The sequence below is a fragment of the Osmerus mordax genome, chromosome 7 (assembly GCF_038355195.1).
Source record: "Osmerus mordax isolate fOsmMor3 chromosome 7, fOsmMor3.pri, whole genome shotgun sequence".
Taxonomy (NCBI): Eukaryota; Metazoa; Chordata; class Actinopteri; order Osmeriformes; family Osmeridae; genus Osmerus; species Osmerus mordax.
The window spans coordinates 21501888-21515431 of record NC_090056.1 but is presented as its reverse complement, the minus strand read 5'-3'; the positions used below and the strand labels follow the sequence as shown (position 1 = coordinate 21515431).

The 13544-nt window shown below is 46.6% G+C and overlaps 1 protein-coding gene across 1 annotated transcript; it reads right to left on the bottom strand.

Moving 5' to 3' along the window:
• Positions 1 to 627: 627 nt before the first annotated feature.
• On the bottom strand, positions 628 to 9545 carry si:ch211-207e14.4 (interleukin-17 receptor D). The gene is made up of 12 exons (XM_067240102.1): positions 9305 to 9545; positions 8534 to 8618; positions 7253 to 7408; positions 6413 to 6531; positions 5912 to 6035; positions 5645 to 5683; positions 5412 to 5557; positions 4423 to 4494; positions 4243 to 4309; positions 3335 to 3484; positions 2859 to 3052; positions 628 to 2510 (listed from the first exon to the last, which is right to left on the bottom strand). Exons 1-12 carry the CDS (start codon positions 9422 to 9424, stop codon positions 1965 to 1967), a joined length of 1818 nt encoding a protein of 605 aa, XP_067096203.1. The 5' UTR covers positions 9425 to 9545; the 3' UTR covers positions 628 to 1964.
• Positions 9546 to 13544: the final 3999 nt, after the last annotated feature.

Below are 13544 nucleotides of genomic sequence, written 5' to 3'. Positions count from 1 at the left end.
AAGGAATCGCTGTTTGTGAGTGTGTGGCTGTAGGTATGAAAGTACAGTGTGGGTTTTTAGTGTTACTATTAGCTTGAGAACCGGGCTCTGTGCAAAGTTGGAATTTTGCAGTTGTCCAGAACCCAAGGACGTGCGGTTGAAGTTGTTTGGAGGAGCGCTTTGCGTTTCCGAAAAATAAATATGGTTAAAAGATTACCATGTTGCACCATGAGTAGGCCTACTTCATGCAAAATAAGGATATTGATTGGATGATGAGACTAAGAAGGATACTGATTGGAAGAGGACGAAAGCCATGTATTCAGTTCCATGTCAATTGATAATTTGGGAAACAGCAGACAGTTGGATGCATGTTCAAAAGCATCGGCAATTTGTTCATGAGTAGGCCTAATTGCTTTAATGAAATGCATAAATGACTAGATGATGTGGAGGATGAACAAGTAGTTTGAGGGAGTCTAAGACGGATTCGAGATACCGCAAAGACTGCGGCTTATGTGTTTTGATTCCCGCAAAGACTACGGCTTGTATTTTGTTGAGTTACATTTTTATTCTTATTTTTTATTTATTTGTATTACATTTATCACTTGTATTATTGTTTTTATTGATTTTATGTAAAGCATATTGAGCTGCAATTCTTGTATGACATGTGCTATATAAATAAGTCTTATTATTATGATGTAAATTGTGATCTGAGAAATGTAGACCAACACCAACCAAGAAACACTGCAGCTGCAGCACAAGCACTGCATCACAGGCACTGCATCACAGGCACAAACATCACAGGCACAAACATCACACGCACAAACATCACAAGCACAAACATCACAAGCACTGCACTATTTATAATTTAATCTGAGACGACAGCCGAGAGAGGTTGTCTAGTCACTGGTAACAAGACATATCAAGACACAATGTGCCTCTAAATTAGTAGCTTTATTATTTTACTTGATTAAAGATAAGGCATGGTCACTTATCCAACACACCCACCACACTATTGAAGTATGTGTTTCCCAAATATAAACACAAATATACTTTTTAACATGTAACAGATCAGTTGTTATACATGCTAAAAAACAGCTCTGCGATCACCCTACACATCACAGAGATCTGAATCTGCAGAGCTTATATTGATCAGTCTCCAAGTGCCTGATCTGTTTCATATATTAAATTCTGCATGTATATAAAGTCACAGTGTAAGATGTTATTTCAGAGCTAAGTATGAGTACAATATTTGGGATGAACTGTAAATGTGGTTCATACATATACACTGTATATATTATGTACATACAATCACTTTCACATTTAGGTTGATTAGACTGTGTTATGTATCCCAGAGTCCTTGGTAGTTATGGCTGTTAGGGTTAGGGTAGATATGGCTGTCATCACGTTCCTCCTGATTTACTGTCTCTTCCAGTCACCCTGCGCCTTCACAAACTATTTGAATACAACGTTCACAATACATGACACATTGCCACTATATAGATGACACATACAACATACATGACATACAACATACAACACATATGACATACAACACACATGGCACATATAACATACAACATATATGACATACAACATACATGTTCTGAGGTGGGTTTGTTTACGCATGAAAATATATACTCCTGCCCTATTGACTGCTCTATACACTTCACTCCTATTGGCTGCTCTATACACTTCTCTCCTATTGGCTGCTCTATACACTTCACTCCTATTGGCTGCTCTATTTTCTGCTCTCCTACTGGCTTCATAAATCATCACTGTATAAACAGCTCTATTAAATTCAGATCTATCAAGTCTGTATTGGTGTATCTATAGTATCCCTCTAGTCTGTATCTGATTATGTTTCTCCAAACACTACCTGGTAGAATGACTGTAATTGTCACTGCAGTTGGGGCCATTGTTGGAGTAGAGACTGGAAGTGAAATAGGCCTAGCATCTCTAGTGTATATCTGTATGTTGCTAGTTAATCACACAGTCTCTGTATGTGGTGCTGTAGCTCCACCCCCTCTGTCAGCCCACTGCTCTAGCCCCACCTCCAGGAAGTCGTTACTTTCTAGCCCCGCCTCCAGGATGGTGTTCCTCAGGGCGGCCCCTGCAGGCAGCAAGGCATAGCCCTCTTCTGACAGGCCGGGCAGCATCAGGGCGGCTCCGGGCCGGTGCAGGGCGAGGCGGTGCAGGCGGGAGAAGAGCAGCGGCAGGTCGCGGGGCAGCCGGTACGCACTCAGCAGCCCCAGAGCTGCCGGGACGTCACGCTCAGCACTGTACTCAAACATGGCCGCCATGTACTTGGAGAGGTCATGACCTTTGGCCCTGGTGCGACCCAGCTCCTCTGCAATCAGGGCCACGGCTAAGGAGGAGCTGCTCTCCTCCCCCTCCTCCCACGGGGGGGTGTGTGTCTTCATCCCTCGGGAGCACAGCACCAGGACGTAGTCGCTCTCCTGCAGCCGCCGGCTGAGCCATCCCACCCTGCCCTCCTCCGCCACGCTCAGAGAGTCCCACAGGTCCAGACACACCTGCACGCACACACACACCATACATACATACACACATTCACACACACACACCATACATACACACACACACACCATACATACACACACACACCATACATACACACACATACCATACATACATAAACACACAGACACACCATATACACACACACCATACACATACACAACATTTGGGTCCATTAGGATGCATATGACCAATCAGAACAAAAATCTTTTGGAAACATTTTCTCCTTGTTACAAACACACACACACTCTCTCACTCACTCCAACAAACACACACACACTCTCTCACTCACTCCAAAACATACTCACACACACACACACACACACTCTCCCAGACTCTTGTACCTGAGTGGCCATGTGTTGCTGAAGGAAGGCTCCCAGGTGCATGACAGCCCTGACGTGGGCGGGGCCATCCCGACTGCTGTAGCAAATCAGAAGCCGAGGAGGCGTCGACCTGCTGCTGGTCAATGATGTCACTTCCTCTGGTGATATAATTTCCTCTGGTGAGCCACTCTGGTCAGGATGCTGCTGTGTGGTGTCTGGGGTCACATGACAGGAAGACGTTCAGGTGAACCTCTTGAACAACAAGCAAAACAGAACAAGTAACCATGGCAATGTTGGTTTTCAGTTTACAATGCAACCTTATAAAGGCGATTGACTCCATCTTCAAAATTGCATCTTGGTACACACTTCAGAGAAAAGCTTAGCTTTTGAATGTGGACAGATGTGTGAGACCAATCAGAGCAGACATTTCTCATGCACAGTAGCGTATCTGTACAAAACACCAAACCTGCTGTGAGAAGCTGTGGTGAAACACACACCTGGCCTCGCCATGTCCAGAGCCTTCATCCACAGACGAGATCGTCTCCTGATCAGCACCGACAGCAGGACTACAAATATGGCGGACAGAGCCAGGCCTACAGGAAGCAGCAGGGCCGGAGACCCTGAAGCCGTTGCCAGGGAGGAGGGGTCTGAGGAGGGAGGGTAAAGAGAAGGAAGGAGGGTGAGAAGGAGGGAGGGTTAGGAGGAGGAGGAGGGAGGAAGGAGGGTTAGGAGGAGGGAGGGTTAGGAGGAGGAGGAGGAGGGAGGAAGGAGGGTGAGGAGGAGGGAGGGTTAGGAGGAGGAGGAGGGAGGAAGGAGGGTGAGGAGGGAGGGTTTGGAGGAGGGAGGAGGGAGGAAGGAGGGTGAGGATGAGGGAGGGTTAGGAGGAGGAGGGAGGAAGGAGGGTGAGGAGGAGGGAGGGTTAGGAGGAGGAGGGAGGGTTAGGAGGAGGAAGGAGGGTGAGGAGGAGGGAGGGTTAGGAGGAGGAGGGAGGAAGGAGGGTGAGAAGGAGGGAGGGTTAGGAGGAGGAGGGAGGAAGGAGGGTGAGGAGGACGAAGGAGGGTGAGAAGGAGGGAGGGTGAGGAGGAGGAGGGAGGAAGGAGGGTGAGGAGGAGGGAGGGTTAGGAGGAGGAGGAGGAGGGAGGAAGGAGGGTGAGGAGGAGGAAGGAGGGTGAGGAAGGAGGGTTAGGAGGAGGAGGGAGGAAGGAGGGTGAGGAGGAGGAAGGAGGGTGAGAAGGAGGGAGGGTTAGGAGGAGGAGGGAGGAAGGAGGGTGAGGAGGAAGAGGAGAGGTTCAACTGCATGTCAGAAGATATACTATTAAAACAGGTGAATATGGCTTAAGCTCCTCTAAGATCATAAGTCCTCTTTCGTCACTGATACAGTCTGTCCCAGCAGCCAGTGCCCTACCTGTCTGAATGTGCAGCACCTCAATGCTGAAGGCCTTTCTGACCGAGTCCACTTCATCTGCTGCTATCTGTGGGCAGAGAAGGTGGAAGATGACACACACACACATGCTGAACACACACAGTGTACACACAGGTACACACACATGCTAAGTACACACGAGCATGCAGAACACGCCCTGACCTCACAGGTATAGTTGTGTCCCCCCTGCAGGCCCTGGATCTGGTAGCTGTGGTGAGTCCTGTTCCCGGGGCTCTGCCACAACAACAACATCAGACAGTGAACCTCCTGTAGACAGTGGCTCACAAAGCCTGTTCCTGGAGAGTGACAGGTGCAACACCAGCTGCCCCAAACCCACCTGGTCTCATCAAGCAGCTACTGTATTTTTCGGAAAACAAGCCGCATTTTCTATAACCAGCACCCCACCAGAATGGGAGCTTTGTGTTTGTAAATTGGATTTTAACCCGCACTGAAATATATGCCGCACTTGATACAGGAACAATGATACCAAGCAATGTACGCAGACATCGCAACCTGCGGAGACTCATTTCCAGGAGGTAGCATTCTGCACTCGACCGTTAGCGCCCTCAAGTGGAGCTGCAACCAGTTCAGTTTATTTTTTTTACAAATCTATAAAAAATATTAATCAAACTTTTTTCATTTTGGCCTTATGGGGTAATGTGTGTAGAATGTTGAGAAAAAAATACATTAATTCCAACTTGGAATAAGGCTGTAACATAACAACTTGGAATAAGGCTGTAACATAACAACTTGGAATAAGGCTGTAACATAACAACTTGGAATAAGGCTGTAACATAACAACTTGGAATAAGGCTGTAACATAACAACTTGGAATAAGGCTGTAACATAACAACTTGGAATAAGGCTGTAACATAACAACTTGGAATAAGGCTGTAACATAACAACTTGGAATAAGGCTGTAACATAACAACTTGGAATAAGGCTGTAACATAACAAAATGTGGAAAAAGCGAAGCGCTGTGAATACTTTCCAGATGAACTGTATACTTTGACCAAGTACATACACAGACACATTCCACACACACACACACACATTCCACACAGACACACACATTCCACACACACACATACACACATCACACACACAGACAAACAGACACACACAGACACACACACAGAGCATCATCTCACAGGGATGATGGCTGTGTATCTGTTCAGGCCTTCTCCGTAGCACAGGGAGAAGTAGTGGTGGATGTCCAGGTTGGGAGGGGCGAGGTTAAAGGTCACGGTGACATCACACCCCTGTTGCAGCACCTCAATGTGTCTGGGGTACCAGTCTGGAACAAGAACATTAGGAGAAAATTACCCAGTACCACATGCTAGACCACCAGTAGAACAGCTGTGACGCTAGCCGTGTTCCTCACCTCTCCTGCACTGGTCCAGACCCATCTTCTCTGGGCACGCTGTAGAACAACCAGTCTGTTGTTAGACAGCTTTGCATCCAGTGAATGTTCAGCTAAGTACACTGTAAGTCTGTAGTCATTTGTCCTCTCATTTTCTTTTTGATTAATCATGAGAATTCAGCAGTCATTGTAAATGTATTCTATGAGAAGGTTGTGTGTTCTAGAAGGTTGTGTGTGTGAGTGTGTGTATATATATGTGTGAATGTGTGTGAGTGTAGGTGGTCTCACAGCGTGTAGAGAAGGTCTTGCTCTGGTAGAATCGGTCCCACTGTTCAGGCACAGGCAGGGCCAGGACTGTCACCACGTACTGAGCCCCCAGAACCAGCCCTGGGAAGGGGTCAGACCTGTACACCTGCACACACACACATGGTTACACCTGCACACCAGCCATCACAACACAACTGGTTACACCTGAACACCTGCACACCAACCAGCCAGTACATTACATAGTGAAAGAGAGGGTACCCTGTGTGTGTGGAAGGGGGAGATAGGGGGAGGGAGGGGGAGATCGTACCCTGTGTGCATGGGAAGGGGAGAGAGGGGGAGGGAAGGGGAGAGAGGGGGAGCAGGAGAGGGTGCACCCTGTGTGCATGGGAGGGGGAGGGAAGGGGGAAGGAGGGGGAGAGAGCAGGAGAGGCTGTACACTGTGTGCATGGGAGGGGGAGAGAGGGGGAGGGAAGGGGGAGAGAGGGGGAGAGAGCAGGAGAGCAGGAGAGGAAGAGGGCGTACCCTGTGTGCATAGGAGGGGGAGAGGGAGGTGCGGCTAGAAAGCAGCAGCAGCTGGCAGGAGGAGCGGGTTCCTCCCAGGACCTGCAGCAGCACCTGGAAGCCCCTCAGGAAGGAGATGCCTGCAGGACAACAACACAGTGACACACTGACACTCTCCACACAGCCACACAACATGGCTGTGTGAGGGAGAGGATGAGAGGGGTGAAGGAATGAAGGTCTGAGAAGGTGAGGGTGAGAGAGAGGGTGAGGTACTCACCATAAGAGGGTGAGGGTGAGAGAGAGAGGGTGAGGTACTCACCATAGGGGCTGGATAAGAGGGTGAGGGTGAGAGAGAGAGGGTGAGGTACTCACCATAGGGTCTGGATAAGAGGGTGAGAGAGAGAGGGTGAGGTACTCACCATAAGAGGGTGAGGGTGAGAGAGAGAGGGAGAGGGTGAGGTACTCACCATAGGGGCTGGATAAGAGGGTGAGGGTGAGAGAGAGAGGGAGAGGGTGAGGTATTCACCATAGGGGCTGGATAAGAGGGTGAGGGTGAGAGAGAGAGGGTGAGGTACTCACCATAGGGGCTGGATAAGAGGCTGAGGGTGAGAGGGTGAGGTACTCACCATAGGGGCTGGATAAGAGGGTGAGAGGGTGAGAGGGTGAGGTACTCACCATAGGGGCTGGATAAGAGGCTGAGGGTGAGAGAGAGAGGGTGAGGTACTCACCATAGGGGCTGGATAAGAGGCTGAGGGTGAGAGGGTGAGGTACTCACCATAGGGGCTGGATAAGAGGCTGAGGGTGAGAGGGTGAGGTACTCACCATAGGGACTGGATAAGAGGCTGAGGGTGAGGTACTCACCATAGGGGCTGGGTCTCCAGGAGACCATGATGGTGTCGTGTTTGGGGTCCTGGTCGGGAAGGAAGTCGACCGTCAAGTCACGCGGGGCCTCAACGTAATGCTGACACGCGTCATCCTCGTCACCTAGCAACGACTTGCATGGCCACGGGACACAACCTGGAGAGCGGGGTCATGAGATGCAGTGATGCATGCTGGGAAAAATGAGGACTTATCTGACAACAGGCCTCAGTAGTTATAACAACAACAACACAGACCTCAGTAGTTATAACAACACAGACCTCAGTAGTTATAACAACACAGACCTCAGTAGTTATAACAACAACAACACAGACCTCAGTAGTTATAACAACAACAACACAGACCTCAGTAGTTATAACAACACAGACCTCAGTAATTATAACAACAACAACACAGACCTCAGTAGTTATAATAACACAGACCTCAGCAGTTATAACAACAACAACACAGACCTCAGTAGTTATAACAACAACACAGACCTCAGTAGTTATAACAACACAGACCTAAGTAGTTATAACAACAGGACGCGCTGCATTGGCTATTATCAAGTACAGAGGAGCACGCGGACATTTGCAAGCATCAGTTTGTGTTTTCAACTGCGTTGATTTAACAAGCCTTAATTGGGATTCTGCATTTCTTTTTCCGGGATTATCAATATAAATGAAGGCACTGACTAATAAAGTACATTTTTTTAAACAAAAACGTATTTTTAAAGGGTCTAGCGACGCCCCAGGTTTTAGGGACTGATCAGACGGTTTAGGTTGGTTCTAGGTGCTGATCTGAGGGTTTAGGTTGGTTCTAGCTGCTGATCTGAGGGTTTAGGTCGGTTCTAGGTGCTGATCTGAGGGTTTAGGTTTGTTCTAGGTGCTGATCTGTGGGTTTAGGTTGACTCTAGGTGCTGATCTGAGGGTTTAGGTTGGTTCTAGGTGCTGATCTGAGGGTTTAGGTTGGTTCTAGGTGCTGATCTGAGGGTTTAGGTTGGTTCTAGGTGCTGATCTGAGGGTTTAGGTTGGTTCTAGGTGATGATCTGAGGGTTTAGGTTTGTTCTAGGTGCTGATCTGTGGGTTTAGGTTGGTTCTAGCTGCTGATCTGAGGGTTTAGGGTTAGGGTTTCGGTTGGTTATAGGTCTGGTAATAGATCATATGAAGCACATTGCTTGTAACCAGAGCTACAGAAATTAAATGTGATTAGATTGTGTAATGACTAAACCATGATGTAACCATGGTGATGGTGTAACCATGGTGTCAAGGAGACCAGACTTACTCCCAAACTGCTCCAGAGACCTCATCCCCAGACTCGTCTCCACATCTTGTCTGCTGATCCTGCAGTACTCACACCCTGGGGACCCCTACAGAACCAACACTCACATCAACACACACACCAACACAGTACTCACACCCTGGGGACCCCTGCAGAACCAACATACACATCAACACACACATCAACGCACAACACATGCCTGAAGGACATTATCCAGCTGTTTAATCTTTCTTCCCTCACTCTCTCTCTCACTTTCCAACCCCCCCCCCCTCTCTCTCTCTTAGCCTTGGGCTGTTTCTGTTGTCTACTCTCTCATTGTCTCCAGTGTGGAACCCGTCTATAAACGTGCTTCTGAACCTGCAGAACAGGAGAGCTCAAGAATCACGTGCTCCCACTCTGGTAGAACGTTAACAGAAAACATGCCACTTACCGATCCTCGGGTAGGAAAACAAGTCACTGATCACTTCAGCCACTCATTTACATTCGTTCTAGTTCTTTGAAAAGTAGTTCTGGGAACTAAACTTGCAACCACAGCTGTAGAGGTATTATAGCCAAGTCTATGTCATATCATTCTACTATATTTCATATTTCATCATTTAGCAAGCGTTTTTATCCCAAGCAAAGCATTAATAGTCCATCGAGAAAGTACAGCAGGAGATTAAGGATAAGAAATACTATCTTACATTCTATAATACCCAATGACAGAGGCGTTACAGATACGCCAAGGAATATTTATAATAAACGTCAGACCAAGAAGGGTTCACAAGGACGTACCTGCCGAACGCACTCCAAGCTGCAGTTTCCCGGTGCGAGCAGAGGCATGTTCACCTGTGGCCGCACTAGCTGGCTCGTGAGAGTGAGAACGTGGCAGTAGATTATCGTGGTTCTCCACATGCTGGCCGAGTCAACATGACATTGCTCAGAAAGTGAACTTGTACCGATCCTCACTGCGCTGGACGCTTCCGCTCCTGACCCGGGAGGTAAGAGCTCGGGATCTGACAGTTGAGACTATTCAGAATTCAGACTATTCACTGCTCAGGGGGTGCGTGAGAGCAAGAGGGAGGAGGAGCGGAGGGAGGGAGATCAGGAGAAATAGCAGAGGGGAGGTGAGGGAGTGGTGACTCCAGGCTAAATGAGCACTCCACTGAGGCAGTTAAACCTGCCAGTTAACAGCAATGGCCATCCGGTAGAACTGTCACGGCGAAGGCTCGTGATGACGTTCAGCATTAAAGGGGTCATTGATTGCAGAACCGAATATACCTGGTCACAGTTGAATAACGACAGTTCAGTGGGTAAAATGGAGAAACAGTGAACCTCAAAGTCCTTTGACACCTCTTTCCTATGTAAATCTCACAATTAAAAAATGTAGCTGTAAAACGGTAGGTTTAGAAAAGCCACCGAGTTTGGTGGCTCCACCTTATTTGGCTCTGGTCTTTACCGTGGTCAGGCCCCAAAATGTGCTTCGCGCTGCTCTGTGTACTTCCACAGAATTACAGAAGAACGTTTTTCTAGCATATTGAAAATGGACTACGGTGATAAATGCAGTGTTCCAGGCTGGACAGGGAATGCTGACACTTTTCAGAGTCTTCCTAAGGAACCAAACACTCGAAGGGGCGGGCTGTGATGTTTGTCTATGAGAAGATCCCTGTGCAGTTCGACCCTCAATTACACATTTGCTCGAACCATTTCACCGAGGACAGTTTTGAATGAAAACCTTGGACATTTTAAGATCCTGTAAAGTAAATTCCATGTTTTGCTTCTAAGTACATTATATACTTGTGAAATGAGTTCCTGAAAGCATGTGCAAAGCGCTAAAACTTTGTAGCATTGAAATGTGGAGTTAGATCCAGTGGCGGAGCCACAGGGGTTTCCGGGGTGGCACTGGACACCCCTGACATCTGATTGGCCACCCCGGGTGCCACCCCAAAATTTAATTTGCTACTGGAAATTTGATGCTGATTGACATCTCATTTGACCTCTTGTTGAAAGAAGCATTTATTTTGCTATATGAACATAAATATTATACTGTAAATTTGTAATGTGGTTGGGCACCAAGTTATTTATATTTAAGTCCATTTCTGCGTGATTTCTGCTACCTGTCAAGTCAAATTGCAGTGGGTTTATTTGGGTGTGTAATTTCACTTTGTTATGTAAATAAACTATGCACTGTGTTATTTCTGTAACACAGAAATGTTATTCTAAGTCTCTGGTGCTTGAGCTTTTTTTCCGAAAAATATTTTGGATGTTCCAGCACTTATAGACCAAGATTATACTGTTTATATTAATGAAAACAGTGACCCAAGACTCTGGACCCCTGAAGTAGCCTTGGCCACCCCATGTATAAAACTCTAGTTCCACCACTTGTTAGATCGAAGAACAGTTTCTCTTCCGTTTTCAGATCAGGTTTTAATGGGCGGAGCCAAAAAATGCCCTATCTACGTCATTTCGCCCCATCTACGTCAGATCACTGAATGGCTCCTCCTGCTGTACTGTTATTGTAGCTTACATCAGCTAGCTAGCTAGCTTTAGGATGTCTCCCACCACCCGCAACTGCATCTTCCCTGGATGCAAGAACTCCAGCTGCGCTGCAACGCCATTTAAGTTCCCTGTTGATAATGAAAGGAAAAATAGGTGGATAGATTTTGTGAAGAGCCACGCTCATGGAAAGCTTCGGATAAACTCCAATAGCCGCCTCTGCGCCACTGACCATTTCACGGCGGACAGTTTTAACATGGACCAGAGACAGACAGGGTTCACCAACACACGGCTTCTCTTGCAGCGCGGAGCAGTACCGAGCATTGCCCCCCCGGCCGTTCATCCTCCGGTCGCACCTGGACCATCCACCGCCACCAGCAGTTCATCACTCAGTTCTGTGTGCTTGTTATAATTATACTAGATAACTTTTCCAGAGGTATCTCTGCTATAATTAGTGCAAACCGCTAACTTGATATTAGGCTACTCGGTGTAGAATGTATTTTGGTGAAATGGTAGCTAATGTGCTAGAAGTAGGCCTAGTTGGAGAGCTCACTGTCTGCTGTCTCTGCTGTAAATGTTTACTCCTGTGTTACAGCTCAGGGGAATATTTCATTTATATGCATCTGTATGTTTCACTCATTGAACAAATACATTCTAATTCTATACTGTTTTCTTGACGTAGCGTCCATTATCTGGGTCGTAGGTAGCTTACTTGAGAGAGGCGGCGCCTTCCAGCGAGGGGGCCGAGCTTCAGCTCCTTCAGGCGACACGCCCCCCCAGTCTCGAACAGAGAAGACCTGCTGATTTTCTTATGATTTCAAAGCCTAATTTAACATACTTGTCGGTGTTTTTTTTCATTCGAATTTGGATAGGTAGTTAATAACACATTATTCTGTGGTGTGGTGAACTTGAAACTCGTTTTTAATTCCACTTTACAGGATCTTTAAAGGATTTGCTAAGCCGCTGTCACTGAACCGTGTGCTCCAACCGTATGCTCATCACAAACGCAAGCTGTAAGTATGATTTTGTCGATAACAGTTAGCAATGCTAACGTCTCCTGTATCAAGCATAGGTAGAATGCTAAATACGTTTCTAAACACATCAACATACCTTACTTAGCAAATGACTCTAGCTAGACTAGCTGTATTAGCGCAGTGTTGGTAGTGTTGCGTCTTTGCTCCGCAGCTTCATTTGTTGTAAACCAACCAGTGCGCAGCTCATGTATATATTCATGAGCATACCATAAAAGGAGAAAACCTAGCGTTTTTTCCCGGGAAAATTTCACTTGATGTATAAGGGGGCATAGAACAGCACCCGGGCCATTTTCAGCCCAACCAATGTTACATACCCTATTCGGAGACCTTAAGGAACAGTGTGAAATACCCCCCAAAAAACAGTCAATCACCCCTTTAAAGCCGACCAAGGAAAACACCTACAAAACACTGGTCAGAAGGTAGAAGCTTGGCTTGATTAGCATTTAAAACTTGTTAATAATGTCGCCGAAATACTATTACAACTATGCAGTTCTGATCCTTGATTTTTGGTAGCCTATAAGCCCTGTATCTACAGTATAACTCTTGTATGTCTGCTAAATGAATAAAATGTTGTCACTGTCCAGCTAGTCTTGAACTGCAACTGCAATAAATGTGTATCCTGGTGCTTCCAGCAGCGGTAAATATTAAGTTCAACGGAACGCCGTTCAGCCTCCGGCAAAGAGGGACTGTTCTTGCTCGTTATTAATCCCAATAAGTATGAAACGTATAAAACTTTCTAACATTACAAAATATTCCTTATGGATGGTAGGATATACCTGGTGTGACGCAGTTGTCATTCAACAGACGTTCGACAGTTTAGGCTTGTCTACAAGGCTTGTCACAATACTGCAAATGCCTGGTAGAAAACGTTGTGTGATGTTCATCGAGTGTCTTGTGTGTCATGTGATGTTCATCAAAAGTTATTGTTACAACCAGAAAATAACCGGAAGTATAAACCCAAGTCTTGGGTCTAAAACAGACAGATACACACTTAACATTCACATGATGACACAGGTATCACTCACCAGTCATGAGCTTAATCATTTAAATATACATAGACTTTCTCCCATATTAAATACCCCAGCATCCCCCCTCATCCCTCCCCCTTCTGCTCTCCTCCATACACTTCTTCAGCTCTGCATCCCCCTCTCCACAGAGGGCGTATCCAGCTGAAAACATGCAGTATATTGCTTTTTAAGACATTTACAAACATACATTTCAATACAGCTTTGTCCGATCTTTGCTGCTCCCATATCAACTGTTTTGAACAGAATGATAACATGAATGATAACATGAATGATAACATAATGTTCCTCAGCAGGACTGGAATGCCCCTGGCATTTTTGCTCAGACCGGCCCAACACAATCGGTCGGACACCACCCACCAGTACACCATCTTTGCGGTCCCTGTAAATATGCAGACCTACTGTTTCATTCCCCAAAACCCCTACAAAGTTGAGTAGTAAGTGTCATGGCCAGTCACCTCTCCTCCATGTTCTATGTTA

Bases quoted from the DNA above. Each gene is read 5' to 3' on its own strand.
- si:ch211-207e14.4 (XM_067240102.1), bottom strand. From the start codon at position 9,424: ATGTGGAGAACCACGATAATCTACTGCCACGTTCTCACTCTCACGAGC. The intron at 8,619-9,304 runs GTACGTCCTTGT...TTGGTTCTGTAG, and splicing joins GCTTGGAGTGCGTTCGGCAG to GGGTCCCCAGGGTGTGAGTA. The intron at 3,485-4,242 runs GTAGGGCACTGG...CTCCCTCCTCAG, and splicing joins GGTGCTGCACATTCAGACAG to ACCCCTCCTCCCTGGCAACG.